At 47.1% G+C, this 16480-nt stretch overlaps 1 protein-coding gene across 6 annotated transcripts in view; it reads right to left on the reverse strand.

Annotated features, from left to right (window-relative positions):
* The window catches only part of TP63 (tumor protein p63), a gene marked incomplete at its 3' end in the record, with an annotated part of 101654 nt that extends 88018 nt beyond the window's left edge, over positions 1-13636 (reverse strand). For all 6 annotated transcript variants that reach the window (XM_081911054.1, XM_081911053.1, XM_081911052.1 and 3 more), the window contains exon 1: positions 13455-13636. In XM_081911054.1, the coding sequence (XP_081767180.1) occupies positions 13455-13496 (42 nt within the window). In that variant the 5' untranslated portion in view covers positions 13497-13636. The remainder of the gene's footprint in view (positions 1-13454) is intronic.
* Between the last annotated feature and the right edge of the window lie 2844 nt (positions 13637-16480).

Consider the following 16480-nt stretch of genomic DNA (forward strand, 5'->3'; position numbering starts at 1 on the left):
AAAATGTTTTGTTTGTTTTTTTAATATGAAGACTCTGCATCGGTGTACGGCAAAGAAATATTTAGGGAAGATGTCAAACTTCGCTTTTGAAACCCAGGAGCTCAACACTCCCTGAGTTTTTGGAACTGCAGGCATAGTATGGATCCCCCCACCCCTTTGCCCTGCAATGAACCCACTCTTTTATGATATATTTTATGATATATTTCCCTCTTTAGGGAAGCTTTTAATGTTTGATGTATTACAGTATTTTAATATTTTTTTGGAAGCCGCCCAGAGTGGCTGGAGAAGCCCAGCCAGATGGGCGGGGTATAAATAAATTATTATTATTATTATTATTATTATTATTATTATTATTATTATTATTATTAACACACTTATTTGGCTCTCTTTCCCTACAGATAAAAAGACATACACCAGTCCTGACTGACTGTGCCGTGCGTGTGGACTTGTTTTCCCTGTTACACAAGTCCTTTTCACCCCAATCTGCAAGTCAGCTCTCCCCACATAGCAGTGATCTCTGCGATCTTAAAAAAACTGTTTCTAGGATGTGTGTATGTTATCCCTACCAAAGTTTGTTGCAAGCATTCATTCCCATTGCACAGAGCAGGACCCAAAATGCAAATAATTTCATTTAATGCGGACCCGTTCACAAGCAACTGGTATGTCAGGATTCGAAAATTCCAAGATCCCTTTATGTTTGGAGCTTACAAACGACCAAACACACACAAAGACACAAATTAGAAAAGAAAGTACAACCCCTTTAAAAAAATAATTTGTCCAGTTTATCAATACTGTATGATTGTTTATCAGCCGTAAGTAAATATAAATTATGCAGAGCCTCGCTTCATTCTGAAGTATGGTATGTTTATCCTTATACAGATCAGAAAACATGTCCAAAACCTTACAAGGAATTCACGACAGAGATGTGCAGTCCTAGCTTCAGAAACACACAGTCCTCAAATTACCTGCCATTTCCAGGTATAAATAAACATGGGGCGGGTGTCAGGATCCTACAACTTATAGGCTCCATGGAGATTACAGCAATGCCAGCAGATGGGATTCTGCTTCCCCACCCTCCCATTTTTACTTTTATTTAAATTTCTGCCCAGATGAGTAACCGGGCAGAGTTTAAGAAATCCTTCTTATCATCATCAATTATCAGTGCAAAAGGATAATGAGGTATAAATGATGGGAGGGCTGGAGAAGAGTTTTCTGAACCTAAAGCAACGCCCGGCACACAAATATGTATGTTTGGATGCAGAAAAGCAACTGTCTGCCCAAATGAGCCCTGGCAAAGATGCCGCAATCTCAGCGAAGCTTCAAGAAGCTTGGGTGGCAATCTCCGAGACGAGAGCAAAATTGCCTTCGGATGACTGAAGGCAACTCTTTTTTTTTTATAAAGAGAAGGGAGAGCTGTATCGGGAGATCAGAGCTGAAGGAAAGTTGGAAAGGGTTCGTGGGAAGGGCGAACAAGGAAAGCTCCAGTGCCAGGGGTTTATTCGCCTTTCTCCTTTCATTCCATCTTTTGTCAACTGTAACGGTTATCAGCAGCCATCTCCCATTTTATTGCAATGGGCAAAAGCACATCATCACTCAGGGCTGACAGGAGGCCGGCCTGCGTCACCCGCAGAGGAAAGGGGAGCAGATGATTTGACCTCAGGTCAAGCCTGGCCGGAGGGCGACAGGATGGGAAGACTCGAGCCCAGGACATGCGTAGGGGCACACATCTCAGGAGCAACACATCTCTCCAGATATTTATAGCTGCCAGGAGACAGTGTCTTTGAGCATGTCATCTCACCAAGCCCAGAGGAAGAGCAGATGCATTAGCAGGCCTCAGTTCCAACCCTTGCCATCTGCAACTAAAGGAAGCCAAGAAGCTGCCCTATCCTATCTCACACCATTGGTGCATCTAGCTCAATATGGCCTACACTGGCTGCCAGCAATGGCTCACCATGATTTCAGGCAGGAGCCTCTCCCAGTCCAACCCAGATATTCCAGTGGGGATTGCGCCTGGGAGCTTCAGATTTTCTTCCTGTGGCCCATCCCCAAAGGAAACCAAAGATTTCTGCCAGAGTGCGCAAAAAGCAGGGTAGCAATTGATGCTCAGAGCAGGTGGACCAGAACCTCCACTGCCCTGGATCAAGTACCGTATTTTTCACTCCATAAGACGCACTTTTTTCTTCCTAAAAAGTAAGGGGGAATGTCTGTGCGTCTTATGGAGCGAATGCGTGGTCCCTGGAGCCGAGTTGCCCAGGGGCAAAAAGCAGGTCATGCTTCTTCTTTTTTGAAAGAGGGAAGTGGGTGTTGAAACAAAGCCTCTGATCGTTTGCCGATCAGGGAGAGAGATAAGGAAGCTAGAGGTAAAGGAGGCTGCCTGGGTGGGGGGAGGTAAAGACAGCAAACTTGCAAAGGGGGGGGCAGGAAGACTAAAGCAATAAGGAGAGAAATTAGAAGAAAAGGAGGAGCGAAAAACTGCTCCAGCTAAGGAAAAGACACTAGGGCAAACAAGAGGGAAGGGAGTGTTGAAAGGAAACAGCTGATCGGTGGGATCAGGAGATAGATAAGGGGCGCTAGCGATAAAGGAGGCTGCCTGGGAGGAGGGAGGTAAAAGCCCATGGATCCTCAGCATTCTTACATTGAGTCACCCCAAATTCACCACCAGATCACATGTCTGTGGCCACAGCATGAATCACAAAAATCATACACCCACTGTTTCGTTCAGAATATTTTTTTTCTTGTTTTCCTCCTCTAAAAACTAGGTGCGTCTTATGGTCAGGTGCACTTATGGAGCAAAAAATACGGTATTTAGGGCTACACCAACTCATTGCCATTGTCTCCTTCAAAATGGCACAGGGCAAGTGGCCAAATGGGTCATTTCTTAGCTCAGGACGTCTACCTCGCTAGCTCCAGATGCATCGCCGCAGGAGAGCCCTTTAAAACAAATCATCGTGGCTGGTTGTTTTGTCTGCCCAGCTCCCCGAGATGGTTTCCTGGGTTCTAAAATTCTCTCGCCTCCATCGGCAGCTTTAACGTCAATGTGTTGTCATTTAACTGCCAGGGAGCCCTCCAGAAGCAGATAGAGTTTCATGCAGAGATGCTACAGATCTGCTGACAGGGCGAGATGTCAACTTGCAAAGGACAGGCACACATTCCTCACGGAAAAGTCCATCTCTTTCAAAGAAGAAGTTGCCAAGGGAGGCAAAACCTCCTTAATTCCCATCAACTCCTCTTGCGCATTCACACAACCATTTCAAAAATGCCTGGACCCTCGGGTCAGAATCCTCACCCTCTTGCCTTTTCCATTGCAAAGATTCTCAGAACTTTTTCCATTCTTTTTTTAGGTATGCATGAAAAATTTGAAGGGTCTGCAATGCACCAGAACGCATGGCACAATTTAAACTGCTAGTACCTTGTCAAAACAAAAAAAATCCTTCCAGTAGCACTACTGTTTTGACTATGGCAGACCAACACGGCTACCTATCTGTTGCTAGTACCTTGCACTTCCTAAATGCATAACTCCAAAACATGAGTCTCTTTCATCATTCCTGGCCATAGTGGCACAGAGGGAATCATCTCCTGACCTCTTAAGAACTGCTACATTATTATTATACAATAATACAAATTGAGAACACAAAATAAATGATAAAACAAGAACAAAAAACAAACCACCCAACCCAAACACACTTTTTAGCTCCTGTGAAGGCTCTGGGAGCTACCTGTGGGGTTTTCACACATGCACACACACACACACACACACACACACACGTGCCCATGCCCCACATTCTTCCTACACAAATTCCTTACTCCCATCTCTTTTCAACACCAACTATGGTGTAGCACTGCACATTGCCAGTTAGCGAACGAGTCTGAAATCAGGGTTCGAAGCTGGTTGGCAAGCCCTGGTTAAAAATTAACCACATCTAGTATTATCCCGGTGCAGACTGTTATATTTTCAGTGGTCTGTGTTTGCCTGAGCTTGAGTCTGGACCATAGCTGTCAACTTCCCCCTTTTCTTGCGAGGAATCCTATTCAGAATAAGGGAATTTCCCTTTTAAAAAGGGAAATGTTGACAGCTATGGTCTGGACTAAGGATTCTGAGCTCCTGTGTTCTGATTCGATACATGATGTCCAATGAAGAAGAAGAAGAAGAGTTTGGATTTGATATCCCGCCTTTCACTCCCTTTAAGGAGTCTCAAAGCGGCTAACAATCTCCTTTCCCTTCCTCCCCCACAACAAGCACTCTGTGAGGTGAGTGGGGCTGAGAGACTTTGCAGAAGTGTGACTGGCCCAAGGTCACCCAGCAGCTGCATGTGGAGGAGCGGAGACTCGAACCCGGTTCTCCAGATTACGAGACTACCGCTCTTAACCACTACACCACACTGGCTCTCGCAGAACATTTCAGGATTTGGGCCTCTGCCATTGGCTCTTCAACTCTGAGTCGTGATTCACAGCTTGGAAGTTAAGACAGCCAATCACGTTGGGAGTGGGAGTGGCCCAGGCTTTCAGGAGTATATATAAGCAGTTGCTTTGCCCCTGTTTCCCAGTTATGTAGTTCAATGAAGGTTTTGCTGTTAGCGCTGTGTCTTGCCTCATGGGAATCCACCTACACTTCACAGACACAACACTATACTGTGACTAAGTGGAGGAAGGAGAGGGAGGGAACCCACACCAGATAGCTAAGGGATCAGGAAATGACAGGTGCACACTAGACCAAGAGACCAGCTCCCTCCTGGATGCTTCACTTGAGATTCTTGCATTGCACAGGCAGTTGGACTAGATGACCCTCAGAGTTTCTTCCAACTCTACAATTCTATGATCCTGTGACCCGAGAGCATTCAAGCAGAAGGGGAAGAGAAACATGAATGTAGGATATATCTTTATTGGAAGTCAGGGATGCAGCAGACGAAGCTAGGATGCCAAAGCACAACTTTGAGAGCGGCACCTCAATGACACTGCAAGGGGATCTGCTGTGAATCCTTGTGGATTGTCTGCTACTGGAGAATGTTCTGGGGTCAGCTCTGAGAGACAGAGTGAAAAGATATTTAGGGTGTGCAAAAAAAGAGAGAGAGATTTTTTTTTTTTAATTTAGCCTTATCAGTCAGAACAGAAGAGCTGGTCCAGTCTCCTGTTCCCACAGGGGCCAACCAGATGCCCCAATGGGAAACCCACAAGCAATATTGAAGCTCTCTCCCCTTGTACGATTTCTAGCAGCTGGGATTCAGAGGACATTACTGCACCCAGTTGCAAAGGCAGAGCAAAGCCTTGATGGCCAGCAGACATCAATAGCCTTCTCTCCCTCCATGAATCTGTCCAATCCTCTTTTAAAGCCATCCAAGATGGTGGCCATCACTGATTCCAGTGGGAGGAAGTTCCACGGGTTAACAAGGCGCTGCATAAATAAATCTGTCCTGAATCTTCCAGCATTCAGCTTCTTTGGATGTCCACAAGTTTTGAGAGAGGGAGAAAAACTTTCCTCTACCTACCTCCTCCTTTATAAGCTTCTATCTTTTCGCCTCTTACTCTCCTTTTCTCTAAATTAAAAAGTCCCCAATGCTGTGACCTTTCTTCCTAAGTTGCTCCATGCCCAGGATCACTTTGGTGGTCCTTTTGTGAACCTTTTCCAACTCTGCAGTCTTCTTTTTGAAGTGAGGCCACCAGAACTGTACACGGAATTCAAAATGTGGTCGCACCATAGACTTGTAGAACGGGGTTCTGATGTCTGCAGCAGCTTGATTCCTTTCCTAATGATCCCTAGCACAGAATTTGGCCTTTCCCACAGTGCCTCACCCTGGATCTCTAAGGGCTTTAGGGGCCTCCCTGGAAGTTCTCCAGATGTTCTGCAGCTCAACACCCACCAATGGTGGCTGGTGAGAGTTAGCCTCCCAAACATCTGGAGGGGGCAGGTTGGGGGAAACTGCTCTGATGATTCATCCCAAAAACTATTGCTACACCTTTGCCTTGCAACCTGCCATACGCCTTGATCCTGCGCTATCCTGATTTGCAATTTGAACTGAGAGCCAAGGCGAACGGGGCAGCTGTATTGGCCTCGCCGAACCTGCATTCGTGACTCAGTAGATAAAAAAAACCACCACCCTCCACCCGGAAGTGCCCCAAACCTATTGTTTTGTGAGGTTCCCATGAAGTGCTCGTCCCTTTTCTGAAGCCAGCCCCTTAATCCCTGCCGTCGATCACTTGCTTAGTGCTCAAAGGTGCATTAATATCGATGTACACAAGCCCAGGGCGTCACAACAAGGTGTGAACATTTCTCAGAAATCCCTTCATGGCAAGGAAGACACAACTAGGGGAGACCTAAAGCAATAGCAGGAAGGGATTTTTTTTTTGGGGGGGGGTGGAAGTTTGTAAAAAGAGGGAGAGGAACATATATTTTTTTATCAGTGAGACAAAACCCACCCATGTAATTAATTGAAGCAGAGGCTGCAGGTTGACTTCAAAAGAGGGTGGGGTTGGAGATCCCTGGGGATTTTGAAGACAGGTAATTTTAAAGACACAACATAAGTAACAGTCTAGTTTGGTGAAGATTCCTCTAAAGCAGAGGTAAGCAATCTAAGGCCCAGGGCCGAATGCGGCCCAATTGCCTTCTCAATCCAGCCCACGGACGGTCCGGGAATCAGTGTGTTTTTACAATGAGCAGAATGTGTGCTTTTATTTAAAATGCATCTCTGGGTTATTTGTGGGGCATAGGAATTCGTTCATTTCCCCCCAAAAAATATAGTCTGCCCCCCCACATGGTCTGAGGGACAGTGCATCGGCCCACGGCTGAAAAAGGTTGCTGACCGCTGCTCTAAAGTGATGTTTCAAAGGTGAATCTGGTGAGAGATTTGCTGACGAAATTACATTTCGAGCGAAGCGGAAGGATAGCTTTGATGAGACAGAGAAATGTCGGCGTTGAGGGAGGTTTCCATATATCCCAAGGTTTTGAGTTTAGATATGGGGATAAATTCAATTCCACTTGTGCTTAAACGCAACTCTGCCTCATCTGCAGTTTCCAAAGTGATGCGTGAACCAAAATACAACCATCCCTCGAAATTCACACTTATCCAAATTTTGCAATGCAATTCTCAGTTCAAGTAATTCATGCACAAGCACAAGGGTAAGAGAGGTGCATGCTTGTGTGAATGCATATATTTGTGGGAAGAAAGTCTAGAACAATCCATCATATTAGGGGAATCAACTTTGGAAAAATGAGCCCATTAGGCAAAATTGGATGTGAACATCTGTATATATTTGGGAAAAATTGGCACTAAAAGGCTGATCCTTTTTTTTTTGGTGAGGACTTTTTTTTTAAAAAAAGTAACAGATATGGAACTGTGGAGAACTGGACGCGAAGGTTTTTTTTGGGGAGGTGTGAGGAGGTCAAAGAAACAAGTAAAGGAAGAAAGTTATGTAAAGGTTTAATCTGTTTCCCCCCCTCTTTTAATGTATTTTTATACCTTTTTTCTCTTTTTTTCTTTTTTTCTTTTTCTGTTGCTGTTGTACTCTTTTTTTCTTTTTTGTATTTTGTATTGTTCTTTTTTCTTTTTGTAACTTTAAACTCTGAATAAATATTTTTTTTAAAAAAAAACGAAGTTTGGGAAAATGAGAAGCAAAGAGAGGCTGCAATTGTCAGATTCTCCCATCCCAATGCTTGTTTTTGAACTGCACTGTTGCAGTTGAGCAACTGATGCCATCTGCAGAACGTGGTGCAGTTCTACCTTTGGCATATGACGGTGTGCAGAATGCAAAGTACAAAATGCAACGCAACACCCAGATCCACAACAGGTCCTGCGGTGTGCGCTTGGCCAGTAAAGACTGCTTCTGCCGGATTTTGACTGCCTGGTGAGAATCAGCCTCCATCTGTACAGCTTAACCAACATAGCAACCCTCTTTCAAAAGGAGCTGGGACTATTGCACTTGCGACTAGGAAGGATTCTAAGTGCAATGCTTCTCCGAAGGCAGCACAAAGGCACAAAGTCCGGATGCGCCAAAGACAAGCGGAACAGAGTTCAAATTGTGCTTCAGTGGCAACTGGCTTCCTTCCCCCCCACCCCCCCAAAAAATCAGCTAAGCAACTAAAAAATGCTATGGAACGGGTGAGAGATTCCAGAGCAAAAATTAAACCACAGGGCAGTTAATGCAGCTCCAGATCATAAAAGGAAATGGTACCCAGTTTAAGGTCAGAGTGGGTTCTTCCCAGATTTTGAACACTCAACTTCCTTTGTCTGTATCAAACAGCGGGGCGGGGGGGGAGGGGAGGGGATGAGGGGAGAGAACGAGGAGGGAAGGAGCATCAGTGTTTGTATAGCCGCAATAATTTCCTTGTCAGCACCTTCATGGTGGTGGAACTCATTCCACTGAATGATTGGTTAAGTCTCTTCCTTTGAAGACAGAACTGCCTTCCCCCTTGGAAAGGGGCCAGGGAACATGGGCTGTGGGGGGCGGAGGGGGAGAAGGGGAGGGGAGGGAGGGGTGGAGAGAGCTGTCTGCAACCTGGCTACAGGTAGATTTCCTCGCCATACTTCTTTCTCTCTCTCCCAAATATAGCCGTTTGAAAGCAGCCCTTGAGTTTAAAGCTAAAATACTTTTAAGTATTGCATTTTAACCCCCACTTTTTCCCTCCAGGGAGCTCAACATGGCACACATGGTACCCTCCCCCCCATTTCATCCACACAACAACCTTGTGAGGTAGGTGCAGATGAGAGGCAGTGACAGTGGTCAGGAATGATGGGAGTTGCAGTCCAACAACATCGAGGGACCTGAGTTTGAGAAAGGCCCTGTTCTAACCACTACACCACACTGCCTCTCAAGATGGCTGTCCGAGAATGAACACCATTAAGGCCAGAGTCACAGGAAGGAGTCTGGCTAGGTGATGGATTTTTGCCGGGGAAAGTTAGCTGCACTAGAAAACAAACGGCTTCCAGTTTTCAGGTTAAGGCCAGGTTTGGCCCGTGCAGGAACATCTCCCGACACTCAGCCACATGTGTGTTTTGTCTGTTGTGGAAGGAGACCAAGAGGATCCATCTATAGTCTGGACATCGGCCTCCCACGCTGGACAACCAGAGGCCCCCACTCCAGAAAGTCAATGAGTAGGACCAGGAGGCAGAAGGCATTGTGTGGCCCCTGGCACTCAGAGGTCTTCACTGCCCCTGACCATGGAGGTTCTCCTTTAGCTCCTTGCGCATGGATTATTATTATTATTATTATTATTATTATTATTATTATTATTAAGGTTTATGAGAGAGGATTCTGATAGGTGCCTTGCCTTTCGAGCCTAGCACAAGCAACTCTTTTGATATGGGGATTTAAGGAGCAGCATTCGCAGTACCGCAGTGGTGCACTCCATGCTTGGCTGTCAACATTTCCCCTTTCTTAAGGGAAATCCCCTTATTCCAAATAGGATTCCTCACAAGAAAAGGGAAAAGTTGACAGCTGTGGCTCCATGTTGCGAGCTACCCAAGGCACTGAGGCGTACAAACGTTCTCGGAAACTGCTGTACACAACAGTCCTGGGAAAATGGCGCTGCAGAGGATTGTGTGTCAGGTGTCCCGGGTTCAACAACCTCCTGAAGACACAGGGAGAGGAGGGCGCGGAGCCTTCCCTTCACACCGCGTGCAGCCTGTAGATCTCCTCCCTCGCTCTCCCCCCTTCCAGCATTAAAAAAAAACCTAAGTGGCAGATGTCTTGCTTGTTGCCTAACCACGTCAAATGCTCAGCAGGGTGAGGGAGTTCAATGCCTCACACCCAGTGGCTTTCAAGCGCATTTCCCCCTCTTTCCACTTGGCCAACGGCTGCAAACGAGGTCGCCGGCACCCTGCTCTGGGTGAGTCAGGGCCAAGGAGGAGTCGGGTGTCTGTCTGGCACAGGCGAGACCCGCCTGCATCTTGCCTCACTTCTTCCTCTATGACATCAGCAGCCCCTGAGCTCTGGCACATGAATGGAGGCACACTTTTGAGCATTGGACTCCATGAACTTCACAGAAGAACATGAGGAGCCCACTGCATCAGGCCAATGGCCCATCTAGTCCAGAATCCTGTTTCCACAGGGGCCAAATGCCCCGAGCAACATTGGAATATCGATAGACTGCCTCTGGGGCTGGAGGTTCCATCTGAGCAGGCCAATGGCCCATCTGGTTCTCGCAAAGGCCAACCAGATGGGAAACTTGCAAGCCATGGTTTCCTCAATGGGAAACCTAAAAGCAGGGTTTTTTCCAACTACTGGTATTGAGAAGAGTCAGAGCACAGCCATTGTGGCTTGTAGCCATTCATTGCTTTCTTCTCCATGAGGGGGCTGCTGTGGTCTGAGCTCTTTGGGTGCCACACAGCAGGGGCGGCGTGTTCTATGGGCACCCCCAGCCCAGCTGATCGCTCAGGATTTGGACTTCAGCGGCAAAGGGAGCGTGGCCAAGGAGCAGAATGGAGTGCAAAGGCCTCTCCTCTGCGGAGGTACCTGGGAGGGCTCTGTTCTCCGCAGGCCCTTCATTAGGACTTGCACAACAGTTCTGCCTCCCAGGCTCTCGGGTGGAACTCACTCGCAGGAAACCCCTGGCCGGAGAGGAATGAGTCACAAGGAAGAAGAGGCAGTGGGAGCCAGAAGGGTAGGAGTTGCAAAAACTGAATCATGGAATCAGAAAATTCTAGGGGAAAGGATCCCCTAGGGGTCATCTAAATCAACCCCCAGCCATAACTAAGAAGCCGACACCCATTCTCCCAACTTTCTGTAGGCCTTTCTTCTTATGACTTGGAAAAGAGCCACAGTCTGTGATCCTCAGTAGGCCAGATGGCCAAGCTTTCCTTCAAACCTATTCCTTGACCTCTTATAGCCCCATAAGAGCATAAAAACAGTGTAAGAAGGGGCTCCAGTCACAGTGGCCAACGAGGTGCACACGGGAAGCCTGCAAGCAGGATCCGGGCCCCAGAGCCCTCTCGCCTCCTGTGTTCTCCAGCAACTGGGTTTCAGAAGTGTTTGCTGCCTTCAGCTGTGCAGGCAGAGCTCAACCATCCTAGATAGCTGCCATTGAGAGCTTTGTTCATCTGGGCAGAGCTTCTCTCCACTGTCTCCCACCTCCAAAAGTTCTCCAGCTCCCCTCACTCCAGCCCTTCCACTCCACCCTTCCTGACCCATCTCCTCTTCTTGCTCCTCCAAATCTAAAAGATGGCAAAATCGCTCTTGGGTCAGGTGTAGGTTGCTTCCGAAAGGTGGTCCAGCAATTGGTGACACTCCACATGGAGAAGCAGAAGACGCCTTTGAAAGGAAGTCCTCAGGTCCAAACAAGAGATGGGTTGTGCAATCCTGGTCCCCCGAGTCTGGATATTTTCACAGCCGGGCGGTGGTGGTAATGGGTGGTGGAGGCAGCATTCCTAAAACTTTGTTAAAAATCAGCATTTTCGCTTCGGTTTCTGTCACCCGCTTCGAGGACTCCGGAACAATGTCAACCATTTGGAATTACACGATTTTCACGTCCCACCGGAATTGCAAAGAAAATGGTGCCAGAGCCAAACTGTTGCAAAAAATAGCGCAAAGCGCTGTGATTTCCCCCGCCATGTAATTTTCTCAAACTGCAAAGCGGCTTCCCTCCCCCCCCCCAGTCTTAATTATGGATATGGTTGTTCAGAAGCAGAAATGAACACCGTTTGCTTCGATCCAGCCCCCTCCGCCTCACTCTCCTCTTTCCACACCAGTAGGGCAGCATCAAAAGAACAAAAGTATTTTGCGAGGCCTGCACGGTATCAACGCTTAAAAGAAAGAAAGAAAGCAGCCCTGTCCAATTGGATACAGAGCTAAAGCTTCCCCTTTTCAACAAAGGGATGACGCTAAGTGTGCAATGCATGAAACATTTGAGCCCGGTGACTGAAGGGCCATTGGGAACCGTCAGGAGGACAAGGGGAAGAAAGCCTGGAAGAATCACATGTGATGGAGTCCCCTTCTCTTCTGAAAAGAGGTAACGTGGATCAGACCTGGCCAGTGTGGAGAGACACAAGAACAATGGGGAGCAAGAAACAGCGACAGATAGATTCACTCCACACAGGCAGCAGAGATGCAGAATTATTCCAAAAACACAACGCAAGAGGCCATCAACATAGAGCGTCCACGCTGTGCTTGGTTCTTGGGTAAATTTTGCCAAGACCAGTCCAGGATGGAGTTAGATGTACCTCCAGCCCTAGCCCCAGAGAATCAGGGTCAGAAGATGTGTTCTCATTTGGCTACATTGGGTGATCTTTCCATTTTACAGATGGGCAACCGAGGCATGGAGCAAAGTAACCAGAAAAAAATCACAGCTGAACAAAGAGGCATCTCCGCCTGGCCAGATCTGGAGAGAAAGCAAGGCACTAGCTGGAAGGGGAAGGGGGTAAGCCAGCAGGGCCCCCCTTGTGATAGTCTTCCTTCTTAAGCCTCTTCCAAGCTTCTCCAGTCCAGCTGTGCCCGGCGAATGCTCGCCCAACTTTTTGGAGCCGTTTGCACAAAAAGAAATTTGCCAAGACAGAACTGCTTTCTTGAACGATTTCTCCTTTCCATCGACAAACTCTAGGGCAACTGCTATCCCGGCTACCGGAGGAAGGGAAGGATATAAATTTAAGAAATAAATTAAATTCAGGTCTCAAATGGGCTCACTGATTATTATTATTCTTTTTAAACTATCTGGGCAAGCTGCAGGGAGATTTTCCTCCTCTGTGAGGCTTTCTCAAATCACAGGGTTCCGCTGCCTCCTCTTTTCAGATGGCGTGTCAACACAGCTGCCCTCTCCTCTGGAATGTAAGCTAATATTGTTGTCAACCTGGAACATAAGGGCTAACTTCCTCCGTGTGTAGCTTCCCCCATAAACACACACACACAAGCGAACAAGCGTCCCGAGTCTCAGATCAGTCCAACATTTCGCGTGCACGCTCTGCACACACAGACTCCCTCTTGCACCCAGACAGAAATAATGGCTCTGCAAACAAGGAATTCAGGTGATGCTCGGCACACACATTACAGCCGCATTATATGCATGGCTTGTTGACAGAGATTCAAAAAGGGCTTTTCTCCGCCTGGACGGGATAATTAGCCACCTTACGGAAAACTAGCTCCATTAACTCGCTATCTGCAAGCAATCTGGTCTCCAAAGAACTTCTCTTTGCATTGCTTTTCAAACCTAGTCAAGTCCTCCACACTGTGCTTCTTCGCACCCAATCATCTATTGTGGCAACAGAAAGACAGTTACAATGGTTTACAGTCAACAACAGAGACCAAAGCACCCAATTTCTACAAACTTGGGCATTTATTTATTATCGTTATTGCAATTCTCAAAATGCTGCAGCACTGTCCAAAACCCAAATATTAACCACCCCTGCCCCCCCTCCCAGTTAATGAAATGGGAGGGAGGGGAGGTGAAAAGAAAGCTTTCTAAAGCGCCCCAGACTTTCTCCCTGGAAGGAAGGGAGAGAGAGAAATGTTAGCAAAGACTTGCCGTGTCTCCTTACCTCACTATACTGGGACTGGGCATTATTCTCAAGGTACAACATGTTAGCAGTGAGGTTAAGCAGCGCTGCTGTCCTCTCCTCGGGCTCCAGGGTGCTGCTCCTTTCCACCAGTTACCCCCCACCCCCAATAAGACCCTCTGGGGTAACGTGGGCGATCCCGCTTGCAAGCTGTCAGGACAAGAGTGTGTGCTCCTCTACATAATTTAAGGTTGCCTTATATACCTCTCCGGGCAAGGAGGGGGGTGTGGGTGTGGGGCGGGCCTGCTTGGCTGTACCTGTCAAAATGTTGCACACCTGGGCTGCTCCACTCCAATGGAGGGAGGCCTCTCCCAGCTCATTAAGTGGAGAAGCAATCCTTATCACCAATCTCTAAAAAGGAAAGGAGGAGAAGAAGAGGGGACAGAGGGAGAGGGAGGGAGGGAGGGAGACAGAGAAAGAAGGAGCACGCCAGACAGAGGGCGGGACGTAGAAAGAGCTTGGAAGGGACGGGGAGGGTTTTCCTGGTCACTTCTTGCAATGTCTGGAGGGAAAAAAGCAGGCAGAAGAGCAACAGCATCCCGACAACTTTCTTAAACTTCATACGAAACAAATTGCGCCTAATGTTCAGTATTTATTTTTGCAAAATGCTCCAACCAAGCCGCACAACTCGTTTAAGGCAAGAGTGGGTCGCAAATCTAGCATCTGCTGTTCCCCTTTTCCTGGTAAGACCATAAGAACATAAAAAGAGCCTGCAGGATCAGGCCAATGGCCCGTCTAGTCCAGCATCCTGTTCTCATATAGGGACCAACTGGATGCCCATTATGGTAAAGCAGCAAAGCAGAATTCAAGCACTAGAGCAACATTCTCCCCTCCTGGGGTCTCCAGCAATGAAGACTTCTGCTTGCCCCATGCTTAGAAAAAGTGGGTTGCAGTAGTTTTGCCCTCGCCCTGCTTTTCCCCAAGAAAACCGCTCTTTAGTCGTAAATCGGGACAAATGGCAATTTCAGTACATCCCAAATGCTGCTTGCTCCGATTCAGCGCTTTCCCAGGGGAAATGGAGACAGGGATAAGAACCAATAGTCAGAGAAAAAGCCTTGTTCAAAAGTTATTTACCCATAGTTATTTTTCGTGGAAGCTAAAAGAACCTCCAGTGTCAGGAGCAGTACACCTTTGGCACCAGTTCCTGGGAGGTGGGGTGCACAAGTACGGAGGGGCAGGTGTTGCTTTCTCTGTGGTCCACTGCGGCCTTCAGTTGGGGGTCCAGTCAAGTCCAGAGTCCTGTTGGAAACAGCGGAGGCCAAGCAAGGATCTCTATATTATGCCAGACAGCAGAGGAGAGGCTGATTTCAACCCTGATTTCTCTGACCGAAGTATAACTCATAATGGGTCCTCAGGGTTTGGAAGGTGGGAGAAAAGCGAGGGAGGGTTTATTTACTCCTGGGAAGGGGAACTGGGTGCTGCACAGCACAGTTCAGTTTGGAACAGAGAAATCCAGAAACACTAGGAAGGACTGGGATGGGCACCACACACAAGCTTTCGGATGACACACGGTTCCTCACCAAGCGAAACAGAATAGCTGGCTCTTTGGGGTAGTGCTCTACAACCCTTACAGCTCATAAGAATAAGAATAACGGCCATTTAAATATATATTGGAATTTCCCCACACTTCCTTTCCTCCCGGTGAAGAGATCTGTGTTAATACGAAACTGACTCCCATTATTACAAGTCTGCAAGGAGACCAACGTCCCTGACAAGAGACATCTCTCGTATCCCTAGATTATTACACTGACGCATCAGACGTAATAATAATATGCACAGATACACATTTCATTAAATGCATTTCATCAACTATGAGCGTTAGTAAGAGTTGGTGCAGCCAGCTCATTAAGACGATGAGCAACAGGCCAGGAATTCCCCCAGATCTCACCTCTGACGTGAACTCTGCACTTGGCCTGAGGAAAGTCACCTCTCAGCCTCAGCTGCAACATGGAGGAAAATACTGGCAGACTTTATCGGGCAGTTGTATAGATTTCAGCAATAAATAAATAAAATTCTGTCTGGAATATCCCTCAGAGACTGCTGTAACAAACATGCTTTGACAGCCGGTGTGGTGCAATGGTTAGAGTGTTGGACTAGGGCCTGGGAGACTAGGGTTCGAATCCTTGTTCAGCCAAGAAGCTCACTGGGTAACCCTGGGCCTGTCAGGTCCTCTTGGCCTAATCTACCCCACAGAGTTGTTGTGAAGGTTAAATGATAAGGGCAGAGCCAGATTTAGGTTTGATGAGCCCCTCAGCTCCTGAAGGTAATGGGGCCCTTTATGTGTCCAGCTGTCCTTTGTCAACAACAAATCATCGCTGTTTTTTTGTGTAGAATATATGCTAGATGGTCATTTATGGAACTAACAGGTATCTAAAGCCATTTGCACATAACAAAATATGCATTTTATCAAAGTAATTGTTGAACTGAAATACAATTAAGAAAAAGTATATTAATAATGAAATACAATTAAGAAGAAGTATATTAATAGTGAAATAATTATTAAGCGCTAACTTAAAATGATTTTTTATTCATAACAAACTTAATAATGCAAACACATTGGCATTTGGCAATAGCAAAAGTTTAGAAACACAATTTGGGGGGTGCGCAGTTGAATAACCCCTCTTTCTCTCTGTCAGAAGTTGGGGAATCCAGAAACAGAGAGGAGGAGGGAAACACCCTTGTCTACGTAAACTTTAGATTTGCAAGTCATATACAGTGATACCTTGGGTTACAGACGCTTCAGGTTGCGGGGGTTTTTGGGTTTTAGACCGCCGAAACGCAGAAGTACCAGAACAGGTTACTTCTGGATTTCGGCGGTCGCACATGCGCAGAAGCATTAAATTGTGCTTTGCGCATGAGCAGAATCGCAGAATCGCAACCCCCACGTGCACAGATGCGCCACTGCAGGTTGCGAATGCTGCGGGTTGTGAATGTGCCTCCCACATGGATCACATTCGCAACCCTAGTGACCACTGTATAGCCTTTCTTTTTAAGAAAGAGAAGAGAAG

Source organism: Podarcis melisellensis, assembly GCF_964234715.1.
Source record: "Podarcis melisellensis genome assembly, chromosome: 5".
NCBI lineage: Eukaryota > Metazoa > Chordata > Lepidosauria > Squamata > Lacertidae > Podarcis > Podarcis melisellensis.